At 35.9% G+C, this 20923-nt stretch overlaps 1 protein-coding gene across 7 annotated transcripts in view; it reads right to left on the reverse strand.

The window, feature by feature from the left end:
* Nucleotides 1-20923, reverse strand: part of CCDC102B (coiled-coil domain containing 102B) — a 198717-nt gene that overhangs the window by 142640 nt on the left and 35154 nt on the right. For 4 of the 7 annotated variants that reach the window (XM_034996059.1, XM_034996064.1, XM_034996058.1 and 1 more), the window contains exon 1: nt 3036-3201. The exons of the other annotated variants lie outside the window; for them this stretch is intronic. In XM_034996059.1, coding sequence (XP_034851950.1) covers nt 3036-3109 — 74 coding nt within the window. In that variant the 5' untranslated portion in view covers nt 3110-3201. Of the gene's footprint in view, nt 1-3035; nt 3202-20923 lie in introns of those variants that run through there. 7 annotated transcript variants of the gene reach the window in all.

Below are 20923 nucleotides of genomic sequence, written 5' to 3' on the forward strand. Positions count from 1 at the left end.
AATGATAGCATAGACATTATTATACGATTATAATATACATATTTTTAAAAATACTCTATTTAGAGAAAAAGTAAAATATGTTCAAGGTTTAGATATAGGAGTTAAAAATATTATATGGAGGGGCACCTGGGTGGCTCAGTCGTTAAGCGTCTGCCTTCGGCTCAGGTCATGATCCCAGGGTCCTGGGATCGAGCCCCGCATCGGGCTCCCTGCTCCGCGGGAAGCCTGCTTCTCCCTCCCCCATTCCCCCTGCTTGTATTCCCTCTCTCACTGTGTCTCTCTCTGTCAAATAAATAAATAAAATCTTTAAAAAAAATGTTATATGGGGTTTATTCTTTTTACTACAGACATACTGTACTCTACATTATCTATTAGTAACATAAATTTTATATATGCTCTTCACCCATTCAAATAAAACTTACATGATACTTTTATTTGATAATAGTTGAGTCTTTCCATAATTTTAAGAAGGTGTGGTCACACAGCATTCATTCATATCACACATCAAAAAGAAACAATAGATGCCAATCTGTTCCCAATATTATTTCCAGTGACCGCAGGCATTTTTTTTTTTATGAATACGTGATATCTGATGAAAATGAGTGATTAAATTTCCTCTGAGAAATCAAAAGACATCTTCTTTGAATACAACATTCCAGAAAATACAGAGGAAAGCATAAGAATTGGATACGAGAACAGCCAATTTAAATATAAAATCTGTTTATTTTCAGTATCAATTTCCTCTTTCTATTCCCAAAGGTAAGAGTGGACCACCTGAGAGAACTGGGATTACCTCAGGTTTACAATGTTGTCTCACTGCCTCTTCCCTGTACTCTATTACCCCAACGCCATCCCAAACCATTCTGCTTAACTTCTGCCAGACTCACATTCCTCAAATACCAGTGGAGCAGAGTGGAAATAGCTCTGGAGCCAGAAAGACATTATTTGGTATCTTTGCTCCAGAACTTACTATATCTGTGGCTTTAGGGAAATCATTTAACATTTCTGAACATCAAATTTCTTCATGTGTAAAATGAAGATATGTAAAATGAAGTTCATTCTATTATCCAACTATCAAAATTGTAGATATGTATGTAAATTATCTTACACATAGGAAATGCTATTATTTGCTGGTAGTGTGGTGATGATGATGATGATGATGATGGTGATGATGATGACAAAGCAAAGAGGAATAAATACTCCCCATTTCTTCAGAAACTCGCAATTGCCCCCATTGTACAATATATAGGGAGAAAGTTACTCTGTCTATTCAGGGTATCCAGTGTTCTGTGCTTCACAACTCTGTCCTGCTACTCACAACGATGCATTTCTTTTCTTCTCCAATGAGGCTCCTCCCTCACCTTCCCTGCTTCATGTTAACTCATGCCTCAAAACTCTTTGCTCCAACTACTACTACAAAATAGAATGGTATTTTGTTTTTCAACAACTATCTAAATTCCACTGATTTTTCAAGACTCAGCTCAGGAAGCTGGACTTTTCTTTCAAGGCTTCTCTAAAATCTTGCTAAAAAGAGGATTTTTGAAGGTTTTTCCATTATAGAAAAATTCAATTAACCTTGCAGTATCAGCCCAAGAGAAATGGTATTTCTTCAAATAGAAGTTGTCCTTACATCATTTTTAAGTTTAAAGAATCACTGTCATTATATCTGTGGCTCTAATAATTAGAGGAAACCCTCATAAATTTCAAGGGCACAACTGGATCAAGGAACCAGGAAGCTATATCCCAGTGATCAAGCAATTACTAAATCCAGTAAAAACATAAAGAATACAAAAGAGAGACCATTATATGATCTGTCATTTTACAAGAAAACTATTTTTTTAAGCTTTGGGGAAAAAAGCAATTCACATAAAGCATTTTTCTAACTGTCATGCAAATTGATTTATTGATTTATTGATTGATTAAATCAATATTGCAAAATCACAGAAAAATTGCACAGATATTGTATCTCTAGCTTTTTAAGATGCCTTTTTAATCTAATGCTTATGTGAAAATGTGGATAAAAGTCAGAATTCAGGAATATTTAACATATATGCAAGGATATTCAACAAAAATTGACTAAAAACAAGGCATTTAATCAACAGTTGTAACAATACCCAATTCCACAGAAGTATTAGCAAAAGTGTTTTTGCATAATTTCAGAAAACAGAAAACTAATGTTGCTATAAATGAGAATATCAAGAAATATCATTGTGTATTTCAATTGCATATGTTACTTACATGTATCTGTTTTTAAATAATATCTTCATTATATTTCTATTCAATAGACTTACCCACTCAACATTCATTTTATAATTTATCTTTGTGGAAAACATTAACAAATATTTCCCAATGGTTTCCAGAGATCTTTTTTTCCCTTTAGTTCTATCATTACTTTCCATATAAAGATCTATTTCTTTATGTACAGGATTTTATTATTTGATTCCATGTCCCTATTTCCTCCATACTACCCAGGTAACTTATATAAGGAAATCAGTATTAGTTCTAAGTTTGAAGTATACTTTTCTGTTAACAATAACAGGAATTCAGCATGAGGACTATCCATCAAAATGAAAATAACTCTGAATGCATGAGACATAAATAAGAGGGTATGCATAACAGTTTTATATTTTTTTAAAACTCCAAGAATATAGATTACTTCAAACACATTGACTAACTCGTATTCATTTGGAACTACAAAACAAAGTTTTACTATCAACATAATCTATGAATGTCTAAATTTAGAGTTGAAATTCTTACCTGAGTTTTGCTTAGCATAGTTATTTTTTAAAAACAAGAAAAGTATTGTAAGTTGTCAGGATAAATAATACCAACAGTGGAAGATGGAAGAAAGAGGGTAGGAATCAAGTCCACTTTAAGAAGAAACTCCAAATCCCTGTTTCCCAGACCTACAGTAGTTTTGATCTGCATCTTACAAGCAACTGTCTTTTTCTTTGCTCCGAGAATACCACATGCTCTGCTCCAGCAGGAAAATATAATAATTAGATAGAAAACCATAAGGTTATTAGGCATCTTACCCTCTGGGCTTGCTGGGCTGTTCTAGCTGCTCAGTGCTAACCGACACATGTGTAAACAACAGAATTCCCTGCATCCTTTTCTCATCTGTATAGCTCTGGGGTCCTGGCCAACAGGATTGTTTCCAGCATTAAGGCCACTCCACACTAACTCAAAAAAGATTCCCATTGGTTGTGAAGTTTTATCAAAACCAATACCACAACACCCTCTTTGGATCACAAGTGAGTGAACCAAAATGAAATCACTTTAACATTCCCTAACTAAGTACCACTATACGAAGCTTTCTACCTAACCCCTTTGAAAGCACGTACTGAGTGAAAAAGGAAGAAAATACCTACCCCTTCATCCACAAGCATTTAACGTTTAAGAGCAATAGGTATAACTTGTAACAGTAATAGAAAAAACTAAAATGGTGAAAAAAAAAACTAATAAAGTATCTATCTGCAAGACTTAGAGATTATACTACAGATCACAGCAACAATAGGACATATCATTGGTCCAATGTGATTTTTATTAGATTGCCAAAAAAAGAAAGAATACTTAATAAAATATTTGAGTAAGCAAATCATGATACAAAAACTGTATGTCGAAACCCTGGATTTCAGTCATGTGGCAGGAATCGGGAGCTGCATCTCCAGAGCCCTCCAGGGAGAATTCACTGGGCCCTGGGGTGGGGGAGGGAGGGAGTGGCCTTCCAGTAACAGGACACAGCTGTCAGGAAGCGCTCTGATGAAGGGGTGATGGCAGACCACATAAAGGAGAGCTTCTCTGGTTGACCAGGACTGAAGGCCCAAAGAAAGAGGCGAGGGCAGAAGAAACACAATCAACATGTTCCTTATAAACAGCATGAACACTGCATCTGAAAGTTAGAGTTAACGTCTCCAAGTCATTTTACTCTCCCTCCCTCCTTAATTCGGATGATCATTCTTAGCTGAATAACATATTTGCCATCTACTTTCACTTAACAGCATCCTCTCTCCCTTACCTCCCAATGCAACAGAGAGGTGACCATTCTCCCATAGAATGGGAACTAACCCTCTGAGCTTGGGTTTCCTTTCCCCATTTTTGGTGGGGGAAGATGTGCTCAATCACCATTCTCTCTCCTCTTCCTCTGAACTCTCTCTTCTGTCTGGAATTAAGCACTGGATTTTATTTTATTTTTTTAAAAGATTTTATTTATTTATTTGACAGAGACACACACAGCGAGAGAGGGAACACAAGCAGGGGGAGTGGGAGAGGGAGAAGCGACTTCCTGTGGAGCAGGGAGCCCAATGCGGGGCTTGATCCCAGGACCCCGGGATCATGGCCTGAGCCAAAGGCAGACGCTTAACCCACTGAGCCACCCAGGTGCTCCTCCCCATTGGATTTTAAACATTGTCAAGGCTTTAGTCAATTTCATTTATGTCCGTATATTTCCCTGTCAATTCGGTCATTTTCATTTGTAGGTACCGTTCCTCTCCATTTCATGGCTACGTGATTGAAAGATTTCTTTCCAGGGGCGCCTGGGTGGCTCAGTCATTGGGCGTCTGCCTTCAGCTCAGGTCATATCCTAGGGTCCTGGGATGGAGCCCCGCATCGGGTTCCTTGCTCGGCAGGAAGCCTGCTTCTCCTTCTCCCACTCCCCCCGCTCTCGCTATCTCTTTCTCTGTCAAATAAATAAATAAAATCTTTAAAAAAAAAAAAAAAAGAAAAGAAAGATTTCTTTCCAGCCAAAAACCCCATTTAATTTGCCATATATTCCCTTTAATGCACCAAAATGACTCTCTGCAAACACACATGCTTGCACACACACACGCCCACATGGTCTCACGCAACATGCATATTTTGGTTTTTCTAAAGTTTATATACTCCTCTAAGCTCTCATTCTACTTGTCTTTGCAGCCATTGATGCCGCTGTTCACAGCTCTGGGGACATGGAGACTCTTTTTTTTTTTTTTTTTTTATTCTTATGTTAATCCCCATACATTGCATCATTAATTTTAGATGAAGTGTTTCATGATTCACTGTTTGTGCACAACACCCAGTGCTCCATGCAGAACGTGCCCTCCTCAATACCCACCACCAGGCTAACCCATCCTCCCACCCCCCTCCCCTCTAGAACCCTGTTTGTTTTTCAGAGTCCATCGTCTCTCATGGTTCGTCTACCCCTCCGATTTCCCCCGCTTCATTCTTCCCCTCCCGCTACCTTCTTCTTCTTTTTTTTTTCTTAACATATATTGCATTATTTGTTTCAGAGGTACAGATCTGAGATTCAACAGTCTTGCACAATTCACAGCGCTTACCAGAGCACATACCCTCCCCAGTGTCTATCACCCAGTCACCCCATCCCTCCCACCCCACCCCCCACTCCAACAACCCTCAGTTTGATTCCTGCGATTAAGAATTCCTCATATCAGTGGAGACTCTCTTCTCTATCTTAGCACAACACTCTCCTGGTCTTCCTCTTGACCTTTGTCCCTGGCTCTCCCCAGTCTCTTTGGTGGTGCTTTTCTCTCCCATCCCTCCGTGTACATCAGGTATATTCCCATGTAAATCGACTATCTCTCTATATGTCACCCATTCTCATGGTCTGAATTGTCATCTTTCTTTTCAGATAACTTCCAAATAGCTACATTTGGATTCAATCCTCTTTTGAGTCTCTGACACTTACATGCATCAGCACAGTAGACCCCATCACTAAAAAATTTGACAGATATGTCATCAACATATTTGAAACTGAAATCTTCTCTCCATGGACTCACTGCATTGTTTATCAGTCAGTCTTACAGTTTGCTAAAGAAAAACCCTGGAAGTCATCTCTGACTCCTTCTATTCTATATCCAGTCCAGCACCAGTTCCTTTTGACTTTACTTCAGTAAAATGCCCAGTCCTCTCCTTTCCACCGCCACACCCTGGTTCAGGCAGCCATCATAATCTGTCTGGATTGCTGTAGTGTCCTAAATTATTCACCTGTTCCCAAACTTGTTCCTCCCCATATTTAGCAAGAGTTACAGTGGTCTATTCCTAGTACTCACGCTACTTGAAATCTTTAAAGATTTTTAAACCTCTTATCAAATCTTCTTTACATTTGCCAAAATGAAACTTTTCTGGATTACTTTTTCTGTTCTGTTGACTATACCATGTCTTTATACACCTCCCCCGCCCCCTTTATTAGTTTACTTTCCTTTTAAGGTGGAGTACTTCCAAGGGATTACCACTGGTCCTAGTCTCACTCCACATCCTCTGCCTGGGTGATCACATCTATTTTTATGGCTTCTTTTGCCACACATATCATTGTGGGGTGAACTGTGTCCTCTGAAAAGATATGTTGAAGTCCTCTCCCCAGGCCCCTGTGAACGTGACCTTATTTGGAAATAGGGTCTTTGCAGATGTAATCAACCTAAAATGAGGTCAAATGAATGAGGGTGGGCCCTAGTCCAATGAATGACTGGTGTCCTTACAAAGAGAGGAAAATTTAGATACAGGCACTCAGGGGCAAATTCCATGAGAAAACATTGGCAGAGATTGGAGTGATGCTTCTACAAGCTGAGGATTGTTGGCAACCACCAGAATCTGGAAAGAGGCAAGGAAGGACCCTCCCCTAGAACCTTTAGAGAGAGTATGGCTTTGCTGACACCTTGGTTTTGTACTTTTATCATCCAGAACTGTGAGATAATAAATATCTATTGCTTTAAGCCACCAACTTTGTGCTAATTTGTTATGGTAGCCCTAGAAAATGCACTAATATACATATACTTCCCAAATACATAGATCAGTCCATAATAGTTTATCAAGCTTGAGATCTGGATGTCTAACAGTCTAATGAGAATGGGCATTAGGAGCCATTTAAATCCCTCAGTAATTCCCAAAGAGTAAATCTCTTATATTTCTTCCAAACCTCTCCTGTGTCTTGTATTCTCAATCTTAAATAATGATGCTGCCACTCATACAGTCTGTCAAGCTAGAAACCTTTTTATTATTCCCAAGACCCTATACCACTCCACCCCTGACACACAGTGACTACTCTTAGAGTAAAACCTGGAAGAATTGTTCATTTCTGTCTCCATTTCATCTGCTTCCCTCTCTTTTGAACCCACACCAATCAGATTTTTGTTTCTCCACATCAGGTTTTACTCTCAAGTTTATAAACTACTAGTAAATCAGTAAAATCTAACTATATATGTAAAGCATCTTCTCATTTAAAGCTTGGTTGAGTGAAGGCTCATTTCCCCACACAACCTCTCCTCTCTTGGGGTAAGAAAGCAGAGTAGGACCTTGCTTTGTGCTTATTACCAAGTCTGGCTCACAAGTGCTTTGTTGACTGACAGGACCTACCAGCATAATGGAAGCAAAGTTATCCAAGTCTCCATCTCAGTTCGCATGACATTGCCAACCTGGCTTAAACACAACACACACACACACACATACACACAGAGTGGCTTAAACACACACACACAGATTGCACAAGCATCTTCATTATCTTAATACTCCATATCCCATAACAAGCAAGGGGAGCATATAAAAAAAGGAGGAGAAAATTCAGCCTTGGAGTTTTCATAATTTCTTGGCAAGTTCACAATATCTTACGGCACTCAACCCACATCAGTGAAAGTTGATTTTTTGTAGGTGTGGATTCCAATTTTATTTTATATATTAGGTTCTCCCTGTCAAGTCTGCTTTTACCTACCTAGCATTATTTATTTCCTCCCTATAGTTAAAAAAAAAAAAAAAAAGCTATGTTACCAAGACTCCCATTACAGATACACTTAGCAATGTGGTACAATTTTGGCAGTAAAACAGAAATGGAGGCCTGATAGGCATTTTTGAATATATGGATGCCTCTCCATTTCACTTCTTTCTTTATCCTTCCTTGAACAAGGATAGGAAGCCGGGTATGAAGAAGCATGAACTGATCTTGAGGTCATGAAGTCATAATTCAGATGAAAGCCACATCGAGAATGGCAGAAGCAGCCAGGACCATGACTGGCCTCATGCAGGCTTTTGCTGATGGGGAGAAAAGAGAACCTACCTTGTTAAGTCACTGTCATCAGTCTTCTCCTGTGGCCTTATTATTAAATCGGGAACTACAGGCCCATAGAAAGTTATAACACTATCTAACTGGAGAAACAATGGGGAATATATTAATCAAAACTGATTTTACTCCAGATCTCTATCAGCAATTGGGGGAATTCAGAAGAAACCTTAAGCTTGAAAACTCCTACAGCAATCTTTACCTAATTTCAGAGCTATTTCTCACGATCTCTATGAGGCTTCTCCTGAATCCCACATAAAGTTAATTCTACAATCAAAGGCAATATGCATGTACTTAGTACTGCAATATGCAGTACTTTCCTCAGAGAACTGTAAGTTTTTTAAGGACATAATATTGTATTTGTCTTCAAATTTTTGGCAGGTAAGCAAATAAATGGATACGTGAGTGAAGGTACAAATGCATAAATGATGGATGAATGTATGTTCTGTGAAAGAAATGAAGGAAACAAAAATAAATCTGAAAGATACACTTCTAAAACAGTAAGTATATGGTGACTTTTAAATTTCTCCTACTATTGGGGTTTTTTCCTACTTTTATACATTGAAAGAATTAATAGTGACAACATCATACATATGTGCCTCTCAATGACAAAGTAGGATAGAGAAATACTGAAAAGTAAGACAAACAGAGAAGATTTTCTGTGGACCTTAGTCACTACTTGAATTCAGCTGTACTGGTAAATCTTAATTGCTAAAATTTTAATGGCTTGAACAATATTTGTAGAATTATTCAAAAGCATAGGAACTGTCAAAGTAACTGGAAATGTCTTGCAAGGAAGCCAGTTTAGTTCTGACTGAAAGGCACTAGGTGATTTGAAACCATAGATTAGAAACGCATATGCACGAAATCACGGAGTCCACTGTGATTTTACAAATAAGCTCTTCATTAATCAAGACAGACCAGGTGGGAAGCCACCATCTTTTATTAAACTACCCTGTGTCTATCCACACACATCAGCCACATAAATATGAGTGTTCATATATGAATCTTATTGCAGCATTTCAGAAAATGTTTTCTTCCCTCTCACTGTTTTAGTAATAGGAACTATTGTCATGCAAAGTCCAGACTTTCTTTACAAACACAATGTCTATTTTCTATGACAATGTCTGATTTGTAACACAAAGCCAACTTTATTTGTATTTTGTCAGTTACAGAAAAGGTTAAGAAAAAATTGTAAGAAAAATAAATCTGAGGGATAACTGGGTGACTCAGTCAGTTAAACGGTGACTCTTGACTTTGGCTCAGGTCCTGATCTCAGGGGTCCTGGGATTGAGCCCTGCACTGGGCTCCTTGCTCAGCAGGGAATCTGCTTCTCTCTCTCCCTCTCCCTCTGCCCCCCTCCCCACTCACATGGACATGCGTGCTCTCTTTCTCTCTCTAAAATAAATAAAAATAAATCTTTTTAAAAAAAAGAAAAATAAATTTGATCTACACTTACTATACCTTTATTTTTTTTTTTTATTTGACAGAGCAAGAGAGCACAAACAGGGGGAACAGCAGAGGGAGACGGAGAAGCAGGCTCCCTGCCGAACAGGGAGCCCGATGTGGGGCTCAATCCCAGGACCCTGGGATCATGACCTGAGCCAAAGGCAGATGCTTAACCACCTGAGCCACCCAGGTGCCCCTTAATATACCTTTAAAAAGAAGATATCCTAATCACAGATGGATGTGGGTTTGAGCATCAGTTGGGTGTGCTTGAGGAGCTCCCTCTCTGAGCCTCAGTCCCATGATTGTAAAATGGATGGTATAACCTATAGGTGGATTCTAAGGGTAAGAAGGTAATGGAAATAAAGTGCTTAAAAGAGTAGTTAACACTAATAAATTAAAGCTATCATTAGTAGGAATTATTTTAGAAAGTAGTTATGTTGGCCTCACTACAACATCTAGAAAATAGATTTAAAGCAAATTTTTATATTCTAAATGCAAACACTAAGCAAATGTCAGCATGGCCTAGTCTGATGTCATGACTTATTTTGCTACCTCTCTAAGTAGTCACTTTGCAGTTGTGATTTTGTTCCGGCACCAACACTTATTAGGCTCTGACAAAGCCAACTAGACTTATTACCTAGGCTTATAATAAGCATATAAAAAAATCATCTTTGTGAGATTGTGAAATTATAATGAATTTAATCTTTGCAACTGACATTTCAGGAACTCTCCTTGGGAATACCTACTTATGAGAAAATGGCCCAGAGACAAATACTTTCTTCTTATATACGGAAAAAATATATATATATGACATAATAAGGATTAAAAATTAGTCACTGGATTTTGATCAAACTCATAGCAGAAGTAAATGTTAACTGTTCTTTCCTTGGTTTGTGATGTACTTCATGTTTTGGAAGGATTTTTCAAGCTCAGCACTATTGACATTTGGAACCAAAAACGTTTCCAGACACTGCCAAACATTCCCTGAGGGGCAAAACTGCTATCAAGTTGAGATCCATTGTTTAGAATGATGGAGTAGTGGAAGGTGAGACTAAGACATAGCTCAGTTCTGCTAGAAACCAGCTGTCAGCTGTGGCCTTGGAGAAAGGGACCCCACCTCCCAAGCCTTGTTTTCCTCATATACATATAGTCAAGAAATTAGACTAGATAACCTCAAAGGCTTATCTTACTAAAACTTGAGTGCCTTAATATCTACCCCCCCACCACCACTCCTACACACACACACACACACACACACACACACTACCACTCTACTCACACATGTCAAACACAGTCACTCATGTAGTCTGTATGCATTAGGGTACAAAATGCATAAGAGATGAAAACAGAAATGTTACAAAACCCATGTGTAACATAGGAAACCCATTTCTAACTCAGTTTTATAGTATTATAATTAACGCTTCTTAGTTAATTCAGCTTGAGAAATACTATGTACAAAAAAACAAAAATTCTTCTCCTTGATACATCTAAACTGGTAAGACCAAACATCTTGTATTTTCCTCAAAAGAACACAACTAAACAGTCACTGTATGAATGGAAAGTACTTTTTCTACTCAGGAACTATGTTAAATTATAATTTAACTTGTTGACCAAATGGAGGAAAGATAATCCACACAGAGAAAAATTAATTTTACTAAATTGATTTAGAAAATCTATTTAATTTCTGAATCCTTAAACTATAATCATTGGACAACCTTGCTAAAGCATCTCATTCAAGACAGAACTAATCCTCCTCAAAGCATAATTGTTCTGATTAATGTTAATAAATATTCTGGGAAACAGTAAACTATTTGCTAAGGTTTATGAATACATTTTCTCCACATAACATTAAGTTTCCTTTAACTATTTCCAAAATTCATTGTTTTTGTTAATCTGTCCTTTCAAATTCTTGTAAAAAAGAATTACCTGCACTCTGAAAGGAAAAAAAAAGTTATTTCCTTATATTGTAAGGTATTTCCATTTCTTGGTAATAAATCCCAGCTATGATCAAAATGCAACAAAGAACTACCAAAACAGTAACACTTCCTAGCACAATCTACTGTTTTATTTTTTTTATTTTTATTTTTTAAAGATTTTATTTATTTGACAGAGGGAGGACAAGCAGAGGGAGAGAGAGAGAGAAGCAGGGTCCCTGCTAAGCAAGGAGCCCGATGTGGGACTTGATCCCAGGACCCTGGGATCATGACCCAGGCCAAAGGCAGCTGCTTAACTGACTGAGCCACCTAGGCGTCCCCAATCTACTGTTTTAAAGAAACTGTGAGTCAAGTCTTAAGAAATATGGTTTGTTCTTATGCCCAGTATGTTTCGTATGTTAGACCATATACTTAATGTCACTGAAGGAAAATCTGGGAAATATAAACATACATATGTGTAGAAAATTAACACTTATGTTATAAGGATCTCTATAAGTGGCAAAACATTCTAATAAAAACATCAAGTCTCTTATAATTATGAGGCATGAATTTTTAAAGTACTATATTCGATCAACCTTAATCTTTTTGTAACATGCATTATTATCACACTATTAACCAGGCTTGAAATCTCTTAATAAATATTTAAAACAGAGTATATTGGAGATAAACCAAAGCTATTCAAAAATGAAAGAAATCCTATGAGATAGTAGAAAAAAACACAATGATCAAGGCACCATTAGTATAGTTATAAAATTTCTTTTCAAGAAAGAGCAAAACATGAAGCATAGTCTTGAGTATCAGTTTTAAAGCCTGAGATGAAATACTTCATAAAACTCATTTATGGTATCAGCAGACTTTAATATAATGGACTCCAAATACATGTTTTCCTCTCCTCACACGCTGTATCCCACTGACATGACAAAAATGTGGCTGTTGTTGAATTAAAAATAAACCCATCCAACAGTGCTGAAATCAAGAAAGAGGGCTTATATCAGACAAGACATTTTTGGAAAGTTCTAAACATCAAAAGCATATTGGATCTGATAACAGGGAAACCAATGTGGGGGAAACCACAAAACACAACATCCAAAAGAGAAAGCTGCCACAAGGTAAAAGTCAATCTTGCCACAGTGTCTGGGGAGAATCCAAGAGCAGCATAAACCCAAACTGATGTATTTATCACCAAGATCATGACTGGGCTACCTGCCTGACCACAGGGCACTGGGACCTAGTTTCTCCTTCTCACACACACAACAGCTGCTTAAAGACAGAAAAGTGCCTGAAGAAATGCCTTAAAAATTTTTTATTAAGTATAATTAACATACAGTGTTATATTAGTTTCAGGTATACAATATAATGATTCAACAATTCTATACACTTCTCGGTGATCATCACGGTAAGTGTACTTTTAATCCCCTTTATCTATTCCCCCCCCATCTCCCACCCCCCTTCCCTCTGGCAACCATCTGTTTGTTCTCTATAGTTAAGAGTCTGTTTTTGTTTGTTTGTTTCTCTCATTTTTTTCCCTTTGTTTTTTTGGTTTCTTAAATTCCACCTATGAGTTACATCAAATGTTATTTGTCTTTCTCTGACTGAATTAATTCACTGAGCATCACTCCTTCTAGGTCCATGCACTTAGTGGAAGAAATGCTATTAAATAAAGTAGATAATCTCCCTGAGGAGAGTTCCTAGCATGCACACCCAGGCAGGGAGAGAAGTAGAACAAAGTTTCAGGAAAATTCAAGACTACAAAAAGCCACTGAATAATAAAGGATAGAGACCCCACTGCTAGTGAAACATATTAAAGAATCCACTGAAAAATGAAATACATTTTTTAAAGATTGTGCATATCTAGAGTTTGCTCACCTGCTCTCCTCCACATACCACAGTAGGAAATCCTTTCCAAAAACAGGCTTTATCTCCCTCACAAGTCTCTCATCATGGGTCCTTTCATGGCCAGGTCTGCTGGGTAAACAGATGTACCCAATTCACCAACCTCCCCTAAGCATCACTTCATCTGCAAAAACTGGCCAATATGTTGTCATAAGGATTATTTTGAATTTGCAAAATAAAATCCTGAGTCTGGCATACTGTAAGCACTAAATAAATGGCAGGTGTAATAATAATAGTAACAATAATAACAATAATAATAATAATAATAATAATAATAATAATAATAATATAGATTGAATTATACAATATGAAAAAATGAATGATATTCTTTTTATTCTAAACACTTAAAAGGAGTACATGTCCTGCAGGATTTTGTTCAATTCTGGTTAACTGAAATTGATGAATTCAAATCTCTTTTATGTCCAACTATTGAAAGAGAGTTGAAATTTTGCAAAAGCAAAAGATGTACAAAACATCCATTTAATTTAGAGAAAAATAAAATATATATTACCATTAGCTAATTAAATAAAGGCCCTAATGTTTTCATTATATATCTTCCATTACCCAGGCATAATGTCTTCTGACTTCAAAAAACTATGGGAAGGAAGAAAGAAAAGGAATCGAGGCTCATATTTTTTAAAAAATATATTTTTGAAAGGCAATCTTATTTTGGATTTTCCTACACAATAAGGTCACAAATATGTGTATGTTGAGTTTTTCATGAATTTTAAAATGTTCCAAATCAATAAAAATGGAAACTTTTTTTGTAATGATCCAAAGAAAAAAGTATAATTTTACCTAAATCCTAGATATATAAAAAGTATGTTAAAATTAGGCCTATATTATTAAACATATTTCCCCAAAAATTCAATGACAATAATGTATAGTATAACAATAGGACTACTTTTTTTTCTTCAGATAGAAATTGCATTCTTCACTTGTTACGATGAGCACTGGGTGTTATATGTAAGTGATGAATCACTAAATTCTACTCCTAAAGCCAATATTACACTATATGTTAATGAATTAGAATTTAAATAAAAATTTGGAGGAAAAAACTTCATTCTTATTGGTTCAAACTAGTGAAAATTTACATTTCCAGTTAAATGATAGAAATTAACACAAGACAACTATAATAAGGAGCTTTTGTATTTACAATTTCCCTGTTGATTTCTAGAAACCTTGAAAAATACCTCAATGACAATCATCTTAATTATAAGTATCCGATTTATAATATCTCTGAGATCTTAAAACTTGAAACTAATGCATATTATCACTTTAATTAGAATAATCTACAAGGGCTCAGGAATATATGCTATTATTAAAAGTTTTAAAATACACTTAACCCAATCCTTTTGTCTTCCATTTATTCCCCAAATTACTGTTCAGGACAAGCTCAGATGATGTTCTAGGTAATTTGAAAAATAACAAAATAATAATATTTCAATATTTTGACAGCATATAGTCAAATAACTTAAGAAATTATTTTTCATATTAGCTTTCAAAATGTTTTTAAAGTAATGGAGTACATTCTCTTAAAAATAAAAAAAAAACATATATATTACACAGAAGTCATGTATATCAAAAGTGGAACTTTTCCCATTAATTCTTGGAGGAGGACTTGGAAAACTGCCTGCTTGGAAACTCTCTTCCCATCTAATTTCCTCCAACAATAGCCCTTGGAGGTCATCCACAGACTCCCCAGACTCTAAGGAGCACTTTGGAAAACAACTAATATAATCAAATCATTATTTTACAGATAAAGAATCTTGACTTCAGCAAGGGAAAAATTACATGTCCAAATTTTTTCTGTCTACCCACTCATTCTTATCAATTTTATGAGAATTTAAATGTTTCTGTTAAAAAATAATACCTAAAACATAATAAATACTTATTCTTAAGAGATCAGAAAATTATAAAAAGCACAAATAAGACTATTCTCCATAATCCCCATGAACAAATAAATAATCTTGTTATGTACCATTCACAACATTGCTAGCTAATTACTACAAATGACAAAAAGTTCAGTTATGCTTCCTTTATCATGGTGGGAGATGCAAGATATGCTAACCTGAATGTATTATCCTGTATGCCTAAAATTTTACTAATGTGGTAGAGTTTTTCCTTCACCCTTGGTAGGGCATGCCCCATAGCAAAGCCATCAACATACTAGTCACTTCTTCCTCATCTAGTGTGATTAGCATTATGTCATTGTTCTAACAGTGCCTAGGTCCTTTTAGACCTTATCATGACAGAGGATGGAAAAGTTAACATAGACCTCTGGCAAGACCCATAACATAGACCCATGATAAGAGCTATGTTCATTCCACATGAATGCAAAATGTTTCTGAACCAAAGAACATCAGCTAAAACAGTGGGAAAGGCAACTCTGGAGCTCAGAAATTGCAAACTTGCTAAAACTGTCAGAAACTACCTACTGAACTCTGCAAGGTAAGCACAGGTTTAGAGCAACCATATACTTTACCAGGAGAAAATCCTCTGAAACAAAGTAACCCTCTGGCTCAAATCAATAAATTAATTTTATTCCTTAAGAAACCATATTTAAAAAAACTAAACCTAAAACTAGCAGAAAGAAGAAACTAAGATTTGAGCAGAGATAAACATATAGAGAATGAAAAAACAATACAGAGCATCAACAAAACCAGTTTTTTTTTTCCTTAAAAGATTAACAAAACTGGAAGTCTTTAAGTAGAATAATGAGAAGGGGAAAGACAAGAATTGTATTGATAAAATAGAAATGGAAGTAGGGACATGTCTACCAATGTTACAGAAATAAAAAGAGATTATAACAGAATAGTATGAACAACTGTATGCCAAAAAATAGATAACCTAGATGAAATGGACAGATTCCTAGAAATGTAGAAACTACCAAAACTGACTCAAGAGTCAATGGAAAATCTCATAGACCTGTAACAAGTAAAGAAAAATGAGTAATCTCAAATGTAAAACCCATGACCAGAAGATAGCTTAACTACTGAATCCTAAATAAATAAATTATTAATACTAATCCTTCTCAAACTCTCCCAAAAATAGAATAGGAGGTAAACTTCCTGATTCAGTGAGGGCAGCATTATCCTGCTACCAAAACCAAAGACATCACATGAAAACTACAGACCAACATCCTTTATAAATATGGTTGTAAAAACCCTCCACAAAATTATAGAAAATAGACTATAATAGCATATTAATAGGATAATATACCATGAAGAAGTGGGATATATTCCAGGAATGCAAAGGTGTTTCAACATATAAAAATCAATGTAACCCAAAACTATAATAGAAGGAAGGGAAAAAACACAAGAGATCATGTCAATAGATAAAGAAAAAGCAGTTTTCAAAATCTGACAACCTGCTGATAGACATACTCAGTAAACCAGAAGTAGAAAGGAATGTCCTCAACATGATAAAAGGTATACATGAAAAACCCACAGCTAATATAAAACTCAATTATAAAACACTGAAACCTTTTTCAACTCTCTAATATGTCAAAAAAGAAAGGATGCCCACTTTCACATTACTTCTATTCGACATTTTACTGGAAGTCCTAACCAGAGTAATTAGGCAAGAAAAAGATTTAAAGGCATCTGAACTGGATACAAACTATCTCTATTCACAGGTGGAATGATCTCATATGAAGAAAACCCTAAAGACTCCATATAAAATCTGTTAGAGCCCATAAACAAATTCTGCAAAATTGTTGATTACAAGAACAACACAAGGATCGGTTGTATTTCTGTACACGATCAACAAACAGTATGAAAGGATATTAAAAACATAACAATTCCAATTACAATACTTCCCCAAAGAATAAAATACCTAGTAATAAATTTACACAAGAAAGTGCAAGTGTTGTACACTGAAAACTGCAAAACATTGCTGAGAGATATGACAAATACAGAAATAAATAAAGGCATCCTATTCTCAAAGATTAGAAGACTTAATATTGTTAAATGGCAATACTTCCCCAAACTCTACTGAATTCAATGCAGGGACTATCAAAATCACAACAGCCTTTTCTCGTGGAAATGGAAAATCCAACTTTAAAATTCATATGTAATTGCAAAGTACCCAAACAGCCAAATAATCAGCAGTACTTCTTTTTCAGGAAAAAGAACAACAAATTGGAGGATGTACACTTCCCAATTTGAAAATTTATTACAAAGCCACCCCTATAAAAACAGTAAGGTATATGAATAAACCTACAGATCAATGGAAGGAAATAAACCTATACATCTATGGCCAACTGATTTTCAACAAGATTGCTAAGATAATTAAATGGAGAAAAAAACAGTCTGTTCAACCAATGGTGCTGGGATAACTGGATTCCACACGCCACTGAAACTTTACCTCACACCACACACACACACAAAGATCTAAATTTGAGAGTTAAAACTATAAAACCTTAGAAGTAAACATAAGGACCTGGATCTTGGCAATGGTTTCTTTTTTAAATTTTTATTTAATTTATTTATTTTTATTATTTTAGAGAGAGAGCGAGAACAAGAGGACGAAGGGACAAGGGGAGAGGGAGAGAGAGAATCTTAAGTAGGCTCTACAACCAGCACAGAGCCCAACACAGGGCTCAACCTCACAACTCTGAGATCATGACCTAAGCCGAAATCAAGAGGCAGACACTTGACCAACTGAGCCAGTGAGGTGCCCCATTGGCAGTGGTTTCTTGAATGTGACACCAAAAGCACAAGCAACAACAACAAAAAATAAATAAATTTAACTTAATCAGGATTTAAAACTTTTGTATGCATGAAAGAAAACTATGAAGAAAATGAAAAGACAGTATGAGACAAAATGTTTGCAAATCACATATGTGATAATGGCCTAGTATCCAGAATATATAAAGAACCCTTACAAGTCAACAACGAAAAGATAAACAACCCAATTTATAAATATGCAAAGGACTTGAATACACATATCTTCAAAAGAAATATACAAATGGCTAACAGATGAAAAGATGTTCAGCATCTTAGTCATTAGGAAATGCAAACTGAAGCCACAATGCAATATTACTTTTATCCATTAGGATGGCTAAAATAAAAAAGACGTATAATAACAAGTGTTGATGAAGAACATGGAAGAAATAGATCCTAACCTATTGCTGGTATGAATATAAAATGGTGCAGCTGCCTTGGAAAACAGTCTGGTAGTTCCTCAAAATGTTAGACATAGAGTTTCCATGTGACCCAGTGATTGATTCCACTCCTGGCTGTAGATGCAATCGAAATAAAATCTTACATCCACATAAAAACTTGTACTCAAATGCTTATAATAGTCAAAACATGGGAGGAAAACCCAATACCCATTGATTGATAAATGCGGTATATCTATACATTGGAATATTATTTGGCAGTGAAAAAGAGAATGGAGTACTGATACATGCTATAACACTGAGGAATCTTGAAAATGTTATACTAAGTAAAAGAAGCCAGAAAAAGACAACCTGTTCTATGATTCCATTTATATGAAATGTGCAGGATGAGATAATATAGAAAGACAGAAAATAGATTATTGTTTGTGTACTGTTAAAGTTGAGGGGAAACGGGAAGTGACGGCTAAAGTCTGCAGGGTTCTTTCTTGGTTTTCTTTCATCTTGGGCGATAATAATGTTCTAAAACTGATTGTGATGATGGTTGCACAGCTCTGTGAATATACTAAAGCCACCAAATTATATACTTTAAATGGATGAACTGTAGGTCATGTGAATTATATCTCAATAAAGCTGTTTTATAACAAAACAATAGCCTTTGTGAGAGGCAGCAAGTTTGTTATCAGAGCTCCCTTTAATCCTTATAAATCCTGTAGAATTACTGATACAACTTTTTTTTGGTCTTTTTTTTTTTTTAAAGATTTTATTTATTTGACAGAGAGAGCACAAGCAGAGGGAGAGAGAGAGAGAAGCAGGCTCCTTGCTGAGCAAGGAGCCCGATGTGGGACTCGATCCCAGGACACTGGGATCATGACCCAGGCCAAAGGCAGCCGCTTAACTGACTGAGCCACCCAGGCGTCCCGGATTACTGATATAACTTATCTGCCTTTTTCCCTCCCTCACTGCATGATTTTCTGCTTCTCTACTTAGGAATCTCCAAACATTTTTGATTATGCAATCATCGGCAAATTATATTCAGTATAAACCCATAATATAAAAGTACACATATTCATTTATAAAATATGTTCAGGTATTATTGTGCCACTATGTGATATGTTATTAAAGTGCCATGAAAATACACATTTAAAAATACAGTTTTAAAACGTAAATAACTTATTATTCTTTATACTTTTAAATTGTGTTATGCAATCCACCCACATAGTACGTAAAAATGGCAGAATTCCCAGCATGCACAGCTAGGTTTCCTGTCATCATACTTCCCTGTAATTCTTTTTGGAAGAGAACTCTACTTTTCCTAATTTTCTGCTACACTGCCAGCCCACACACCTATATAAAGATGCAAACACATGTGTGTGCACAAAAATTTCCTGCTAGAGTAAATTTTTGGCATTTGCATTCTTTGTTTACCAGGGGGTGAACAAAGGGGGGTGAAAGCCAGGTATTTAGGAACATCTGTCAACTTCATGGAAACACACTTGAGAGTGAAAGTCCAGTTCTCTAGGTGGTTGGTATATGTCATTAAAAAGGAACACATAAAGTATCTTTGTGCTATTATTCAGAATCACCTCTATCAAAATTTAGGATAATTCAGATAATGATGAATACTTTTTCACATACCCATCCTGTTTGCCTTATAATTGTCTACAATTCTTCAAAATTCTGGCACAAGGTTTTCTCAGTTCTTGTTTTGTTCTGGTGTTTAAGTTTTCCCCTTTTCCATCTTTGCAGTGATAAATTTGGAAAGGATGCATTGAAAGCTATTATAAGAAATTATTTTGACCAAAAGTCTTAACTATTTCTTTATCGTTATACTCCCCCAACTCTGTGAATTCCTTCAGAGCAGTTCCCATGCCTTATTCACCTTTTAGCCTCAGTTTCCAGCACACTGGTGATAAGTACCAGGTTTACAGTAAACACTATGATTTGTTCAATCAGTGATACATCAGGAATTTTGATAGGGTTTTTTTGGTAACATAAACATATCTTAATTAAATGACTTTGGGGAAAGTTTCACAAATCACTGTGCATTGGTCTTTTTTGGTTTTTTGCTTATTTTTTTAAAGGATTTGGCCTGATAATATCCAAAATTCTGTTCATCTCTGGTCACACCTGGTGAGATAGCCAACTAAAATGGCACATCTCACACCAAATGATGGCAGCTACTCAACTATAAATACAAGATTCTCAGAGATAAAGGAAGGCATTCTTGGAAATCAGATTCATACAAAATTTGTAGATACTCAATGTGAACTCATCAAGAGTAAATCGTTGATGAAAATTAAATGACAACACTTAGATAAAACCAGATGATGTTTTATTTGGTATACTGATCAAGAAAATCCCTTTGCTGGCAAATAGTAACTTTGGACCCAGTGACCTGTAACTTTTGTCATTAATTAAAAGAAATATGCTAAGACAGGTATAATAGAGAAAAATGTCGATTATCTCAAGATCCCCAAG

This window comes from Mirounga leonina, unplaced genomic scaffold, assembly GCF_011800145.1.
Source record: "Mirounga leonina isolate KUSES-001 unplaced genomic scaffold, KU_Mleo_1.0 Mir_93, whole genome shotgun sequence".
NCBI classification, from domain to species: Eukaryota; Metazoa; Chordata; class Mammalia; order Carnivora; family Phocidae; genus Mirounga; species Mirounga leonina.